We start from the raw sequence: 18550 nt of genomic DNA on the forward strand, positions 1-18550 counted from the left end.
CAGAAAAGGGTAAAACAAAATGCCCCTCTGCTACAGAGGAGGCATAAAAAGAGTGACTATGTTACATAGATCACAAGGGATAGACCATTATATTAGTCCCAATGTATTCAAATTCCAAATGATGTGATTTTCAAAGGAGACCATTTTTATGCCCCACCTTTGATAGTAGAGGGGCATTATGTTTTCTGGTCTGTGGCTCCGTTCGTCTGTCCGTCCATCTGTGGTTCCGTTTGTCCGTCCAGGTTAAAGTTTTTGGTCAAGGTAGTTTTTGATGAAGCTGAAGTCCAATCAACTTGAAACTTAGTACACTTGTTGCTTATGAGATGATCGTTCTAATTTTTAAGCCAAATTAGACTTTTGACCCCAATTTCACAGTCCACTGAACATAGAAAATGAAAGTGGGAGTTTCAGGTTAAAGTTTTTGGTCAAGGTAGTTTTTGATGAAACTGAAGTCCAATCAACCTGAAACTTAGTACACTTGTTGCTTATGATATGATCTTTCTAATTTTAATGCCAAATTAGATAATTACCCCATTTCACGGTCCATGAAACATGGAAAAGGATAGTGCGAGTGGGGCATCCGTGTACTTTGGACACATTCTTGTTTTGCAATATGATGGCAACCATCTTGGTAAGCAGACATAGACTATTTAACACAATTTGGAAAGCAGGGTACCACAAAATCAATGTAGGGTATAAAAATGCCCTGTATTTGCAAACTAAGTTGGCATTAAAAGTCTTCCCGCTCTTCCCACCTGTTTTGACCTTTGAATGATTTGGCTAATATTTTTTAGGTCCCTTTTGATCATATTTCTTTCCATGTGTTTCATTTCTTATATATCCTTGGCTTCCAAATTTAGGGCTTTGGACTTCCCAATGAAGATTATTCTAGAAAAGCACTTTCAAACACATAAAACGTATTAAGTTGTTATTAAAAAAAAAATTCTAATAATTGACATTCAGAGTTTATGACAATAAAAAATATAAATAAAAGACATATACACTTTATAAAGTACTATTTTCATCATTAATTGACACTACAAATTTGAGAAAACTAAATCATACTTGTATTATATTTGTGACTTGCACTTAATCTGTTGTGTCACAATGTCTTTAAAGTGCAGTAAATTGTTATTTCAGATATGTGGTTTAAAACTGTCAATTATGATCATTTGGTTTGACCACCATAGTTAACACGCAAATCTTTACACATTTTGTGGTAATTAAGAAGATTATGCGGTAAAGACTATAATGTCACTTGTAATATTTTTTGTGAAAAATGTCTATATACGTATATAGACAGATGAATCCAGGTGTGGCTGCGAAGTTGTGATGTTTTCCATTTGTTTGTATATCATTCACATAATTTATAGTTTTCCTTTTGACCCTCAGGCTCTCTTTGTTTGTCATTTGTTTGTTGGTTTGTTTATTTTATCGTCACCTATATATATATTTGTGATATATTTTATGCAGTAAGAGAGAAGATACATTGATAATGAACTATGCATTATAATAAGTTGCAACATGTAATTATTAAAATAAAAAAATTGGCATGATTTATAATTACACTTAGCCTAAAACATATTTCTTGTGAACATTCTAAAGAAGAAGAATTTACCTTATTGTATGGGTGGGGCTTCTTCAGTCAGGAAGCGAAATAACTTAAAAGTTGTTGTTTTTTTATTTCACTAAAGAGTATTGAATTTCAAGTTGAAACATTATCAATATTGCCAATTTTTCAGTGCAGTAAAAAAAGCTGGCTGGTTGGTGCCATGTAGGGCAATAGTTCAGAAAATATTGCACTTAGGAAACTATTTTAGTCAATAGTAAATTGTCTGGCTTTAAGTGTGGAAGTCTGAATTTTTTTTTAGTGTTCTCTGTTAAGGGTCCAAATAACAATAACAAAATCAAAGCACTAATATTATCACACATACCTGATCTGCTAATGCTGCCCAATTATAATGTGGTTCATACATATGTGGCGCTATTATATAAGCTGCCTGGAAAAAGGATCTGGCCTGAAAAACACAGAATATTCATAACTATATGGTTATAATACATTTAAGATGGTTGGGGTTGAATGACATTTTCTGTTCATAAGAAGGCTTGTGGTAGTAAGTTTGGTTACTGCATCCAAAGTCTAGTATTTAACTTCAGAAAGAACTGTTGATTCATTATTATTGGTAAAGATATCAATTTTCAAGGACATCATTGGTAAAGGTTAACTACAAATTCAAATTTTTAACAAAGTTGATCTTGTGGTTTGGTCAAAGTCTGTAATTTGTACTTTGACAAAGTATAAATTACAGACTTTGGCCAGATCACAAAATCAAGTATCACTAAAGTATACTTGTTCCTTAAGCAGACCTTGAGTAAGTAGCAGAAAAATCTGTAGATCTAATGAGATAAATATAGGACTTTCACCAAGAGTCAAACATTAAATGCAGGTCACGATAATACTACCAGAGGCAGAACATGCAATTTATAAAAAAAGATAAACAGTTATTTGAGCTCATAGGTTATACTATGTACAGTTTCAACTTTTATTTCAAATAGGATTTTTTATTAAAACATGCATTTCTCTTTCATTATTTCTTTCAGAAATATATAACCAATTAAAAATGAAAAGCGAGCTGTCATTTTGAAAAAAAGAACCTCTCAAGATTTTAAATGAATTGTATAATATTTCAAATTAATGTTTACTTTTCATGATATGACTACCATTTTACACCTTGCACCAATTGTAATTTAGTTAACTATATTAGGAACTTGGTAAACCATTTTTTGTATAAAATAAGTTATATTCTGTATTTCAATAAATAACAGTATCAAGCCTTAAGGTGCATTTTTGACATAAACAATTAATATTATCTGTGTATTAAATGTACAATAAATCTTTCACCTGTATACTTGTTACCAAAAGAGTAATGTACCGTGTTACACTTTGTATGGGTCGTGATGTAACGTCATATCAACATTATGTTCTTAATTTCAAAAGAGACAGCGTTTATAGTTTAGTAATGTCGTCATTACGATCTTTGATGTCACCTTGACCTTGTCTGACAGGAGTTTAAGGTTCGGTCTGATATTTAATGCTTTATTATGAATCAACATCCTTTAATGGTGTCATACATTACATGTATACAGATAGTACATGGAACTGTTTGAATTTCATGTTTGTAACAGCAATCTTTGATGTTTAAAACTTGACCCCACTTTAAAAAGGTCATAAGGTAAAACAAAAAAAAAGGATATTAAATTTAATGAGTATTTTTAAAGTAAGATAAATATACAAGAAGACAAACAAACTTGGAACTTAAGCTTTAAAACTAGACAGGAAAAATTTGATGCAATCATTGTTTTGAACTTACCCCAACTTAAGGTCAAAAGGTTAAAAGGTTAATTTTTTTTATATATCAAATGGAAAGAGCATTTTTGAATCATGATAGATATACAAGAAGACATATAAAATTATAAACTGGAAACTTGGGACATAAAACTGGACACAAAACAGTTGATAAATAGCTCTGTTACAAACTTAGACAAAGATTTATTAAAAATCTTTATCAAATTAGCATATTTGAGAAAAAGGCCAGAGGATAATACTGACTCACAATTGAAGAAAATATTACACAAAAAATAAAAAGTTATCAATCAACACATTAAAAAAGCCAAGCAAACAGCTTGCTTCATATTTGAAAATAAAAGATTTTATAATGGTTCTATAATTTTTTTCCAAATAGATTTAACAAATTGCACAAAAGGTCAATTTGGAGAACCACTTTTAAAATTACAAGCAAATTTTTAGTAATCTAACTAATTTTATTTGATTAAGGTAAAACGCTTTCTGGTCATTAAACTTTTTCTAAAAATGTATGGGAAAACTTTTTTTCAACTTATAAAAAAGATTGTTCATTTCATTTCAACAGTTATGTTATAAACCAAAAATATTCCAACAACAACAAAAATTAATAAAGTTGAAGAAAAGTACCCTCACAGTTTTTGGTTTTAGGCACCGCTTACAAAACAAAAGTTTTAAAATGTGCATGTGGTGCATCCACTTAGCTATGATATCATGCTATATCATCTTGTACAAGCTAAAGTCAGAATGCCATTTGTATTTTTAAGTTCTGTAAATTCAGAAATTATTGTGATTTTTGAAGAATGGACCCAAATGAGAGATAAATTATTACAATTTCAGGAAAATCTGAATACAGATATACATTGTTTATATATCCGATATAAGAATGTGAGTTCCTTAGATTGCAATACTCACCTAAATAAAAATCTTGCAATAATTTCTGAATTTACAGTATTTATTATGGACCTAATTGTATCTCTAGCCTCTCAGAACTGAGATTGTGCGTTTGTGAAAACTGCACGCCAAGAGAAAGCCAATGGAAGGGAAAGTAATACCATACCACTGATAAAAAATACAATTTAAAACAACAGGATGAAGGAAATAATAATTTAAATCTATTCATTTTTTTAACACATCACTTTTCAGGAATTAATCAAATTCAAATTAAAATCAATATAGGAAAAAAAGCACTTTAAAAAGAGATACATGTACCATTCTATTGATAAAATACTGAATATTCAAAAATAGGGTTGGCCTTAAGCTTGCAATTTTTAGAGGACCCTTTGAAGAATGGAACAAAAAAAAAAAACGGTTGGGCCTTGATTAAACACTTGCAAATAATAACTTTCTTAAAACAAAAATCACAATCGACCTATCCTACTTGTGAGGGCTTCTTCAATACACAAAGACATCAAACATTTGTCAAATGAGTGATCATGGTAAGTGTAATATATCAAATGATCTATTTGAGTTACTGACATCAAATAATCTAAACTCCATCTTTGTACCATGATGCAACATTAAAAATGACTTAGCCTAAAACAAAATAGTGTTTACTCTTCAATATGTGCAAATGAAATACATAAATGCCTTGATATAAATTATCCTTATATTTACCTGAGTTGACTATTAAATGGATAAGCGCAAATATTATAAAAATTTGGTGTGGCACAATTGTGAAAAAAATATTCTAAAATGTGCCCCTAAAATGACAGAAAAGGGTACAATTTCTGCAATTTCAACCCCTGTCAATGTTCTCCGTCTTTCTGTAGAGTTCAAGGCAATAAATTGTAATATTATCTATTCAGAGCAATCACATTTGACTCTACACTAATCATACATTGACATTTATTGTAAAAACAATCACTTTGTACAAATTAGATAATTACTTTAGATGTATTTACTTGTTATTTTAGAATAATTTATTACAGAAGGTTTTATGTGATTTTGTACATGCAGTACTGAAGAAGGCTGTCACTTAAGTTTACTTCAAGTGTCAATCGTTTTAAAATATTTTAAGTGTTTATTCCTGTAAATCATGAATTGTGGTCAGTGGTTGAACATCAAATATATGCAAAGTGTTTCATCTCGTAAATCATGATTTCTGGTCAGTGGCTGGTACAACTTCAATAAAATGCAAAGTGATTGATCCTGAATTCACGATTTTTCGTCACCAAAACAGTCAACAAAGTTGTGTCATCTGTCATGTGATAAAGTCATGAAACATTTTAACGGTGTATGCTTTATATCACTTAAAGCATCAATGGATACACCAGACACCAAATATACCCTACCGTACACTGACTAAAAAAATACAATTTTACCAACCATATTTTTTCTTAAAAAAAAACAAATACATCTTCGTCCCTAACAAACTTAAACTTTAACTTAACTTTTTAAAATATGCATTTTACAAACTAAGCATTTATTGCTGCTCTTCAGTGAGTTTTTCTGGTCTTTTCTTAATAAATCTTAACTGATTTCATAGGAGTATAAGTAAAAATGTAAAAATATGTTACTGAAAGCAACCTGGAAAAAAACCCACCAAAATCGTCTGGACATAATCCCATACCTTTGATATAAACAGACATAAAAAAAACATATATATATAAACTATGTACATGTAGTAATCTTACCAAATCTATGTGGCCTTTCCTCAGTTCTAAAACACCTAAGTTGTTATATGCTTCTGCATGATCGTTATTATTGGCTAAAGTCAGGCGAAAACATTGGTAGGCAAGATTCATATCTCCTATACCCTATAATAAAAATAAAACTAAAATCAGGCAAAAACATTGGTAGGCAAGATTCATATCTCCTATACACTATCATAAGAATAACTAAAGTCAGGCGAAAACATTGGTAGGCAAGATTCATATTTCCTATACACCATTATAAAAATACAACTAAAGTCAAGTGAAAACATTGGTAGGCAAGATTCATATCTCCTATACCCTATAATAAAAATACAACTAAAGTCAAGTGAAAACATTGGTAGGCAAGATTTATATCTCCTATACCCTATAATAAAAATAAAACTAAAGTCAAGTGAAAACATTGGTAGGCAAGATTTATATCTCCTATACCCTATAATAAAAATAAAAAAAAGTCAAGTGAAAACATTGGTAGGCAAGATTTATAACTCCTATACCCTATAATAAAAATAAAACTAAAGTCAAGTGAAAACATTGGTAGGCAAGATTTATAACTCCTATACCCTATAATAAAAATAAAACTAAAGTCAGTCAAAAACTTTGACAGGCAAGATTTGTGTCCCCTATACTCTCTAACACAAAAGAATATCTCTTGCAAGGCAATTTCATTGGTTGGGAAGGGTTGAGATCTCGCAAAACATTTTTAACCCCTCCACATTTTTGCTCCTGTTCCTGGCCTTTATAAGTCTTGAACATTTGTTTTTTTAATTTTTGGTTTATTTATAATGTTTTGGAGTTTATTGTGACGTCCATTTTTGCTGAACTAGTATAAACTTTTTTAAGTGGCCAGCCATAGCCCACATCATGGTGTGGGATTTTCTCACTGTATTGAAGACCCATTGGTGGCCTTGGGCTGTTGTCTGCTCTTTGATTTGATTGTTGTCTTTTTGATACATTCCCCATTTCCATTCTCAATGTTACCTTTAATATAAACAATAATGATGTTTTTGTTCTCCCTATAGCTTACCAAGGCAATATGTCCAATATTAAACCAAACATCAGCCATCGTTTGTTCCTCTGCTAAAGACAAGGCCCTCTCAAAACATGTTAGTGTCATATCATATTGCTGAGCATAAAAACAACATAGTCCTAAATTACTGAACAATTCAGCATTATATACACCCATCTGTAATAATCGTCTGAAAAATACAAGATAAATAATAAAAAATACTTAATACATCTATGTTGATGACATTACAGCAGACAAAATGTATTTGAAACATATCATTCATTAACCTAAACCTTTATTCACTTGAAACTATTATGAGTGAGTAGCATCCTGTTTAAATCAGGACTTTCATTTAGACCCAATTTGTTTTGGAGAGAGTCATTCTTTTGGTACATCATAGATTGATAGATTTATTGAATGTTGTGTTAAGCACCACTTCAGGACTCTTTGCCAAATCATTCAAACTTTTGGTGGTGAAGGACGCTGCAGTTCACAGATAAAAACACCTACTTTTTGCCAGAAAACTAGTAATACTAGTCAATTAAGATTGGAGTCAAACAAACCTTGCCACAGAAGGTGTTCAAAATCACAACCTCATTGTGACACGCTAGTCATCACTGTAGGTGAACTACTTTAAACAAATGCTCAACTAAAGTCTGTTACATTTTGGAATTATTTTTATAGTGATATTTTATATTTTATTAGACCTTTTAGAAATGCAATAAATTCAGGAATTCTGGAACGCAATCCATAATTTGAAAACAAGTCAACAAACACAAGTTTATTTGAAGAAAAAAATTATACTACCTTACTTGTGATTGGACAGAAGAACATATCAGGTTTTTTTGTTTAATACAAAGAGGTCAACCAATGTGAAAAACTACCCAAATTGGCTTGTGCTTCATTTCACAGATAAATGGAAAACCAGACTGCTCCAGAAATTGTTGCTGAATCAAGTCAGACACATTACTTAGACTATGCAATTCAACACAAGCTACATGACAACATCCCTTACTTTTGTTATCACAGAGGAATACTAATATGTATCAATTTATCTTTCTCCTTTGGAAAATCAATTTTTCAAACAATACATAATACGTAATTCTGTTTCTGTTTTTAAAAATAATAGAAAAAAATCATATCCAATTTCATTTCCCAGTTTGAAATGATTAATGATGGTGTTTTGAGTGACAACAATGACTATAAGAGTACAGTCTGATATAATTACATCAGTATGTGGGAATCAAAAGTACAATTTGTACAGAGAATATTACCAAACATAACAGCAAGTGATTTTGTTTTGTTATTAAACAAAACTTGCATCATTTAATTGCATATGTAATTTTTTTAATTTTGTCTGGTAAATATTAATACTGCTTCCTGGAAGAATAAATACCATTTCTGATGAGGTTTTGAATTTGACTACAATCAGAATTCATTTTAGTAATGGATTGGTAATATATCATCCATTTCAGTCATGTATTAACACCTGCAATTGGTGGCAAAAACCTTAATTAAAGTTAAACATCATTTAAATTTAAAGCGGTAATTTATTCATTAACAAATATAACAGATTTGATTAATATTTAAATTTTTCAAACATTATTCAATGTTAATTGATATTTGTGCACCCCAGTCTTGTTCATTGTATGGCTTAAATTCGTCTGTCAGGAGACACCAATGCAATAGTCATCTTTTACATAATAGTAATAAGTTATAAGCTTTTAGAATAGACAATCTTGCATGGTCTATTCTCCTGATTTTGAAAATGGCAATGAACCTAAAGTTGCAATAAAACAATGTTCCTATCTAATACCCCTAATCGCTATTTACTCCATTCCGGATAAGTTCTAAAATTACACAACTTTTTCATCCAGTTGAAGCTATCTGGGACCCTGTTTAAACAATTCACCATGCATGATACTTTTTAATGAGACCTGTTTAAACTAACGTAAATACTTCAAACAAAATATTTTTTTACTTCAATTTTAATTTCGAAAAAAGTGGATCATTCTATATCAAAGTTTCTTGGTGATCACTTTCTAAAGTTTTTTCTCCCTCAGCTCACTACTGATGACCTCCATTTTTCGGCCGGTGACCCAAAACAGGAAGTTGTATAAATGACTGTTTTTCCCGGAATGGACTAAATAGCGATAAGGTCACAGTATAGCATGTTGAAGCCTAATAGTTAAAACAAGAGTGTTAATGCAACAACCCAACATTTCTAAACTACCTAAATCAATTTTCATAACCAAAGAGTCAATGACATAATAGCATAAGATTGAAGGAAAAATCATTTTGAAACTTCAATTTAGCATTTTTTTGTATAACCACAGGCCATAGCTTTTAAACACCTATTAAAGTTAACATGCAAATTGTTTAGATGTCTACAATTCCTTTATAATTCAGGCTTTAACGTTCATAAAGACAGTTATTGGAACAGACAAATATACAAACTGAAGATGGAGAATCTTATATTCCTTTTTTCTAACAAGATTGATATCATCAGGATTTGCTTCCTTAATGTTTTTGCAAATTGGAATAAGTTAGCTTGCATCCTTTTTGATTGGTTAATGTGTTCTTCATCATCATGGTTCTTACTTCTTATATAGAATGGATATAATTCCATCCCTGTCACATTTAATGAAAAAAATTGAAATATTTTTAAAAGTTTTTGTTTCTAGAAGAGATGGATGGCCAATTACATACAAAATCACCATTTAAGGTATTACGGACCAAATCAGTTTAATTGGTTCCACCCTGATGACCTTTAATAACTTTATTGTTATAATATCACCGGTACTTAATATAATGTTAGAGATAAGGTCAGTAATCATTCCTCAATTTACATGTATAGTGACATTTAACGACCTCTTATCTATGTCAATATGGGGACAACCCCCGTATAGATTCACTTATCTATCCAACACTCTCACCTTAATACCCTTAAGATATAGTCCGATAGCATCAAATATTTCATTATTAAGCTATAAATTAAAGTTTGTAAACAGTTATGGTTTTAGTTATATAGTATAGAAATCTATAGATTGGGGGGGGGGGGGGGGGGGGGGGAAGGGGGGGGGGGATATCTGAGTTTTTAAATTTTACCCAAATTATGGAGTATTTAACCTGAAAATTGTGTTTGTGATGTATTTCTTAAAAATATTTGATGATCCACTATTTTGAAAATTGCAAATTGGAGGAAACTTTATTTCAACCAACAAAAAAATAATGGTAAATATGAGGGAGACGAAAAGACTGATCCATGATCAACCCATTGGAATTATCTTTTTTTTAAATTGATAAAAAATCATGAAATGTCTTTTCTTTCCTTCGTTTGAATCATTGTTTGTTAATGATGATAGCAGGATTCTACATGGTAGCTATATAAAATAGAGAGAATGGAATTTACAGAAACAGGGAGGAGGTCTAAGGGACAACAACCGGACCAAAAGAGCACGTCAAGGCCACCAATAGGTCTTCAACACAGTAAGATAATCCTACACTAGGAGTACACAAATGAATGGATGAGCAAAAAACAAATACCATAGTTCCACTAAGGGGATTTCAAAATCTTGAAAAAAGACACAGTACAGTTATTTCTGGTCCACTGGAAAATCTGAGAATCTTAAACACAGCATTTACCATTTGACCCCTGCATGACCTCTACATAGACAAAAGTCTATAGCAAAAGTACTCCTCACCTTTGCTAAGAAAAAATAACACTTTGTTTTAATTACACAATAAAGCCAATCTCATTGGTCAGTACATGTATTTAAATTGAGGAAGACTTTTAGAAACATTTTTGTACTAAAATAAAGTATAAACAACAAAAGTTATGTGTTAATACTTGGGTGTTTGTGCAATTGACAGGCTATCAACTTCCGCTCACTTGTAATTATAGGAAATGGGTTGTAAGTGCTTTACAAATTGATGCTTTGATAATAAATATTTCTCTTTTAAACTGAACTCTTAATTATATTTAAAATATAAAAAGTAACTGGTAGTGCTGTTTAAAACCACAATTTCCCCTTCCTTATTCGTCTCAACTTAAAAATCCTAATAGAGTAGCCAAATGGTGCAGAATTATATCTAATTTATTGATTACTATACTGGGAACCTGTCTGAAATGAACCTGCATGGACTAATACTGTCTAGATAAAACTCTTATATCATAACCTAAAATAGATATTCCTTTATCTGTAATCTATTTACCTTTTTACACCTAGCTTACACCTTTCTTATCCAAACAAAACTTTTAAGCACAGCAGGGGTTCAAATGTTCAATTTTAATCTTTTAATGAAATTATTTCTTTAGTTTTTGTTTTTAATCTCAAGACTTCAATAATTGCTTATTTTCATTCTATTGTTTCATGGAAAATATCCACAGTAGATGATATAAAAAAAGAAGATGTGGTAGGATTGCCAATGAGACAACTGTCCACAAGAGACCAAAATAACACAGACATTAACAACTATAGGTCACCGTACGTCCTTCAACAATGAGCAAAGCCCATACCACATAGTCAGCTATAAAAGGCCCCGATATGACAATGTAAATTGAATTCATTTTGATGTGTAATAACATTTGTTACCATTATATACCAGACATATTCTACTGTAAATAATTACCGTAAATTGAACATCATATGAAAAATGGTTGAAGCTACAAATCATTAAGAAATATAACCTACTCTGACTATAGATAAAGTTCAAGGTTCTGTATTCAGGATAATTATAAGCACTGGTACTTAGTCAGACCATATGGTAAACCAACTAGACCATTATCCTGATAATTAACACTGAAGGCTAGAGCATTAAGTGACTATTGAAGTATTCATTTGAGTGAAGAGCAAACATAATTTATAGAATTTCCAACGCTGTTGAACAGCAAGTTACAGGTATAAAATATAGATCAATATCATTGGAATCATTACCAAAGGAAGATAACTCAAACATATTTAGGTAGCTGTATTTGCAGTGAACAGTGGAGACAATGACTGCCAATAACACAGCAATTTCTTAACTCTGATTAAAGTAACAGGCATAAATGGCCTTTTTCAGAATATTAGGACTATGGACACCAAATGAACAAGAGTGCACTCGCTGAAAAGTCTCACCTTCTTTACTAACTATTGATATTATGTTGATAGTCCTAAATATGAAGCTTTACAACAACTATCACATAAACTGAACATAATCAAAGAAAAAGGGGTCAAGGTCATATAAACCAAACGAAAAACACATGTACAATATTGACTTGGTACAGGCATTTCCTTATAACAGGCTATTATTTACACATGGAATTTTTTTTTATTTTGGAATTTCAATAATTTCTTTGGCTTGAAATTTTTAATAAATTCCAAGTTTAATCTTTATTTTAATGTTCTGTGCGGCACACAACACTTTCTATTACAAAGAAGATAGCACATTTTCAATAGAATGTACTGTGCTGCACACAACACTAAACTAGAGGCTCTAAAGAGCCTGTGTCGCTCACCTTAGTCTATGTGAATATTAAACAATGGACACAGATGGATTCATGACAAAATTGTGTTTTGGTGATGGTGATGTGTTTGTAGATCTTACTTTACTAAACATTCTTGCTGCTTACAATTATCTCTATCTATAACAGTACTTTCTGTGGAAAATGTTATTGAAAATCTTCAAATTTTAAGAAAATTGTAAAAAATTGACTATGAAGGGCAATAACTCCTTAGGGGGTCAATTGACTATTTTGGTCATAGTGACTTATTTTTAGTTCTTACTTTGCTGTACATTATTGCTGTTTACAGTTTATCTCTATCTATAATAATATTCAAGATAACAAAAAAACAGCAAAATTTCCTCAAAATTACCAATTCAGGGACAGCAACCTAACAACCGATTATCGATAGATAGATAGATCTTGACCTGATCAACAATTTTACTTCCTGTCAGATATGCTCTTAATGCTTTGGTTTTTGAGTTATAAGCCAAAAACTGCATTTTACCCCTATGTTCTATTTTTAGCCATGGCGGCCATCTTGGTTGGTTGGCCGGGTCATCAGACACATTTTTTATACTAGATCCCCCAATGATGATTATGGCCAAGTTTGGTTAAATTTGACCCAGTAGTTTCAGAGGAGAAGATTTTTCTAAAAGATTAATAAGATTTACGAAAAATGGTTAAAAATTGACTATAAAGGGCAATAACTCCTAAAGTGGTCAACTGACCATTTCGGTCATGTTGACTTATTTGTAGATCTTAATTTGCTGAACATTATTGCTCTGTACAGTTTATCTCTATCTATAATAATATTCAAGATAATAACCAAAAACAGCAAAATTTCCTTAAAATTACCATTTCAGGGGCAGCAACCCAACAACGGAATGTCTGATTCATCTGAAAATTTCAGGGCAGATAGATCTTGACCTGATGAACAATTTTACCCCACGTCAGATTTGCTGTAAATGCTTTGGTTTTTGAGTTATAAGCCAAAAACTGCATTTTACCCCTATGTTCTATTTTTAGCCATGGCAGATGCAAAGTGATGGGAAAAGCTCACTTGGCCCTTAGGGCCAGGTGAGCTAAAAAATATAAAAAGGATAAACATGGAATTGATAAAAAATTTCAAGCACAAGAAATTATGCAAATTCCATAATTGAAAATAATTCCAAGTTAAAAAAACAGCCTGTTTTATGTAGAAAATGGTGGATTAAACCTGGTTTTACAGCTAGTTAAACCTATCACTTGTATGACAGTTGAATAAAAATTCCATTATATTGACAACAAAGTGTGAACAAAACAAAAAGACAAAATTGTTAAGAAAGAAGATGTTATTATAAGTTACTATTTGGTACAAGAACATAGTTATTGTCGTTTGAAATTTCATTGTCTACATACCGGTATATAGTCTCTAGTGTGGACAAAATATTACTTGCAAATATTTTTCATAACCCTTCCCCATTTATTTCTTAATGTTTTAAGCCTCAAATAGCAAAGTTATTTACTCTGCGAAACAATCTGGGTCATGAATTTTAATGTAAAGTAGTGATTTGGTAAAGTTGATTAAGTTAACAAATCAATATGTCTGAAGACATCCAACAGAATACAAGACCCCTTGACATAAATTTGTACATACCTAGGGTACTTTGAATTAGAGCGATGAAATTTTCTATATTTTTGAAATACTAGTACACAAAATTGTTAAAATATTATTGAAGAAAGCGCAGGTGTGATTATTTAATATTTTAATTTATTGTCTAAAAGAAATACAATAAAATAAACATTCACAGCGATAACAAGAGTCTCCAGAACAATCACACCACATCCCCTTATTTTTATGTCTACTGTAAATTTAGAAATTATTGTAGATTCTAAACAAGAATGTGTCCATAGTACACGGATGCCCCACTCTCACTATCATTTTCTATGTGTAATGGACCGTGAAATAGGGGTCAAACTCTAATTAAGCATAAACATACAGATCATATCATAGGGAACATGTGTACTAAGTTTCAAGCTGATTGGACTTCAACTTCATCAAATCTACCTTTACCAAAAACTTTAACCTGAAGTGGGAAAGACGGGCAGACAAACAAACAAACAACAAAATGAATGGACGGGCAGATAGACGGACGAATGAAGGAACGATGCACAGAACAGAAAACAAAATTCATAAATGAGACATAAAAAAGGACAAAATGCAAAATTTATTATTGCAATTTCAGGAAAATCTGCAAAGATATATAATATGCATCAGATATCAGAATGCAAGCTTTTATTATTGCGATAATCATCAAGTCCTATTATTTGCATTTATAAAAACCTTGGAATAATTTCAGAATATACAGTATACAGATAAAAAGGAGCCCTCTGATTAAGTTCACAAAAACATTTGAAAGCAATTTGACGGTCATACAATTACCTCTCTTGATTAGTGGGTGGCTGTCTGATTAATTCTCTAGTTATAAACATATCAATAGTAGAACTAATATATTTGAATATAAGCAGACAGAAATCAAACAACACAACAGGTTTCACAAATTTCCAATAGCTTTGATTCTTGTTTTATTTCATTTTTATTTATAATTACATGGATATAAGAAGATGTGGTATGAGTGCCAATGAGACAACTATCCATCCAAGTCACAATTTGTAAAAGTAAACCTTTATAGGTCAAAGTACTTCAACACAGAGCCTTAGCTCAAATGGAACAGCAAGCTATAAAAGGCCCCAAAATGACTAGTGTCAATCCATTCAAATCGCAAACGGTCTAATCTATATAACACAAGTTTCAAAGATAATCAAGACAGAAGGAATCATGATGAAAAAATATTGTCATTACCAAAAAAAATTTCTTCATATCCATACCTGTCATTTGTCCTGTATTCAGACAAACAACCAGTGTCAATGTCTGTAAAATCTACATTCTCTCCAAATAATCTTAGAATAAATTTAACAAAGACTTTCATATAGGAGCATATAACATGACTTTTTTCTACTGTTCTGTTATTGACACCTCTAAAAGTGAAAATGTTCTGCCAAGGAAATATGAAAGATGGCAAGTTTTCCTCGTTTAGAAATTCGAGCAAAGTATGAAATATCTGTCCCACAAACTTAAACAGTTCTTTGTCTTTGTATGGCTTTGTGCTAATATCATGAAAATCAGCTTTTTGATATTTTTCTAATACATGAAACATGCAATTTTTCAGCATGTAACTTGATAATATGTCTTTGACTTCAACAGTGTGGTTAACAACTAAACCAGGACAGATCCCGCTTTCACAGCAGATTTTACATATTCTATATGCATCCTTGGCAATGTCTGGAATGGAATCCATGTGTTTTATTTCAGCATTAAGTGATGAGACACGGACATTTTGTGGAAAATTTAACCGATTCTCAAATTCTGTTTGTATCAATAGTAATGCTCCTTCCTCTCTTAATTGCTGGACGTCACATGTAAGTTTTTCAATATTTGCATTTTTTGGCCAATATCCTTTGACACAACACGCAAGTGCAAGGTCAATTGTTATACTAAAATCTTTGTAAAAACACCCATTCCAAAATATAACACACACAATTGTAGGACTGGTAACGTAGTTAAGGGTTGCACAATCATCGACCTCAATATATCTTATGTTTGAATGACAGGAAAATTTTGGACTTTTAAAAACATCTTTCATGACAGAATTAAATCTTTCCCAAACATGGCTGGTAACCAGATGTCCGCTCTCAGCAAACAAACACTGGCATTCATGACAACTAAATTCTGTTTTTAATTTTAGAACTGCAAATCCACTTTCATCATTAGTATTTAAATAATCTATTTCACATTTCTCACTTAGTTTTTCAAGAATACATACAAAATCAAACTCATCAGGAAGGCCAACTTTTGTGTTTTCACAAATGCTACCAGAATGAACAAGTGATGGAATTAACAATTCATCTCTGATTGATATTTCATGACATAAATTCATAACAAGACCATTAACTGCTAATCTAATCATTTCAGCTTCTTGTTCAAATACAACAGATCCAATTCTAGGTATCTCCAGCAATTTTGAGATGTCACTTCCTTGGTAACATTGAAAATCATTAACAAATTGGTTAATATCATCTAAGTCTGCCAGTTTCACTCTTTTCTTTCGAAACTTGAAATTGTCGCTGCTTCCATGGACAGCCTTGTCACATTTACAGAGTAGTTCAAACATTTCTTTATTTCTACTTTCATATGCTTTGTGACATGGGAGATGTCCCAATGCATCATGGGAAATTGCACAATCATTCAGGAGAAAATATGGAACAATATGTCTTAGTATTCTAAAGTCAACCCAGGCAGCGTAATGTAAGACTGTACTGCCATGGTGATCTTTAATATTAACATCAGCACCTGCTGCAATAAGCTTATTAAAGACTTTGAAGTGTTTATATGGGTACAAAGCATGCTTAATCAGAGGTGTTTGTCCAAATTTGTTCTGAATATTGACATTAGCTCCTAACTTTATCAACATACCAACACTTTTAACATCATTGGCTAAAAACAGAGGGGAATCTCCATAGCAATCTTGTGCATCAATATCTGCCCCACATTTAACAAGGTATTTGGTATTTTGGTCTTCTTCATCCTTAGTTCCAGTTCTAGGATCTGTCGTGTACATGTCCCTAAAAATACCATGTAGGACAGTTCTTCCAAAAGTGTTACAACTATTAACATCAGCTCCTGCATCTATAAATAGCTGAAGCAAATAAACCTTTAAAGGGATAGTATTTCTTAAAAATCTATGGAACGGTGTGTCTTTTTCATAATTTTGTGAATTTAAAAGCTTTTTGACAACCAGTTTTGGACAATACTTTAATTTTCCTTGAAGAAGAGTGGTAAAACAATCTAAATCCAAACCAAAAGTCAAATGCATGTATACATGAAGAAATGTGTCACCATTAGAATCCATCACAAAAAGATCAAGATTATCCACATTGTCTAGAACATATTTTAAGTTTTTTTCTTCAAAGTCTTGACCAGCTAGCATCAATGGTGTAGCCCCAGATTTATTTTGAGAATTAAAGTCTATATTCAGATGTTCATATTCAGTAACAATCATCTTCCAAAAATCTTCTTTATCAAACTTCATATCCCTTGCCATGAATACATGCATCAAAGAGTTATTGTTACTATCCCTAAAATCAAAACACTTTTCTAACTTTAACAAATTAGCTACTGTTTGTAAACTTGTTGGTTTCAGACACTGTACTGGTGTTTTGTTGTCATTGTTTTCTACTGCTACGGTTGCACCATTTTCCATTAACGTTCTCAATATGTCTATACCAGCATCTTCAGAAACAGCTATGTGTAGAGCAGTATTGCCATCACAGTTTTGCCAGTTTACATTAGCCCCTTTTAGAAGAACTTCTTTTAACGATATTAAATTGTTTGACCTTATTGCAAGTTCCAAGTCCATTTCACTTTTGTCTATAGAACTACTATCATTAGTTAATTCCATGTCTATGAGATATACAGCACATACACTCCATGTAACAATCAGATCAAATCAAAATGAAGATATCATATTTAAATCGTTTCATACCTTAAAAGTAATTTATCATTAACCTGTTATAAGACAAATATTTGGTCTACCAGGAAGAAGATGCATCCAAAAAATAAACCCTAAGTAAGAAGGAAGTACGTAATTGTCTTTAAATAGACATATCATAGGAAACTTTAGTAATGCATAAATGAACACAAAGATAACAGTTCATTGTAAATAACCAGAATGTGAATAGAGTATATATTATTTATTACATTCTCATTATTATTATTATTATTATTATTATTATACAATATTTATATAGCGCATTATATAATTTGAAAAATTACCCTAAGCGCTTAACATGAATAAACAAAAAATAAGATACATATGGTAAAAGCAAAATATACAATCACATAAATACAATTTCTGAGCAGTGGCGTGTAAAATGAAAACATTGATTGTCGGTTAAATAGAATAATATAAAAGAATGTACAACCCACACAAAAAATATCA

General features: G+C 31.3%; 1 protein-coding gene across 1 annotated transcript in view; it reads right to left on the reverse strand.

The window, feature by feature from the left end:
• The window catches only part of LOC139515788 (tetratricopeptide repeat protein 8-like), a 41077-nt gene that overhangs the window by 4616 nt on the left and 17911 nt on the right, over positions 1-18550 (reverse strand). Inside the window, exons 8-10 of the mRNA XM_071305481.1 lie at positions 7043-7214; positions 5998-6120; positions 1935-2018 (exon numbers count right to left, since the gene is read on the reverse strand). Of these exons, the coding sequence (XP_071161582.1) occupies positions 1935-2018; positions 5998-6120; positions 7043-7214 (379 nt within the window). The remainder of the gene's footprint in view (positions 1-1934; positions 2019-5997; positions 6121-7042; positions 7215-18550) is intronic.

The sequence above is a fragment of the Mytilus edulis genome, chromosome 3 (genome assembly GCF_963676685.1).
Source record: "Mytilus edulis chromosome 3, xbMytEdul2.2, whole genome shotgun sequence".
In the NCBI taxonomy this organism is placed as follows: Eukaryota; Metazoa; Mollusca; class Bivalvia; order Mytilida; family Mytilidae; genus Mytilus; species Mytilus edulis.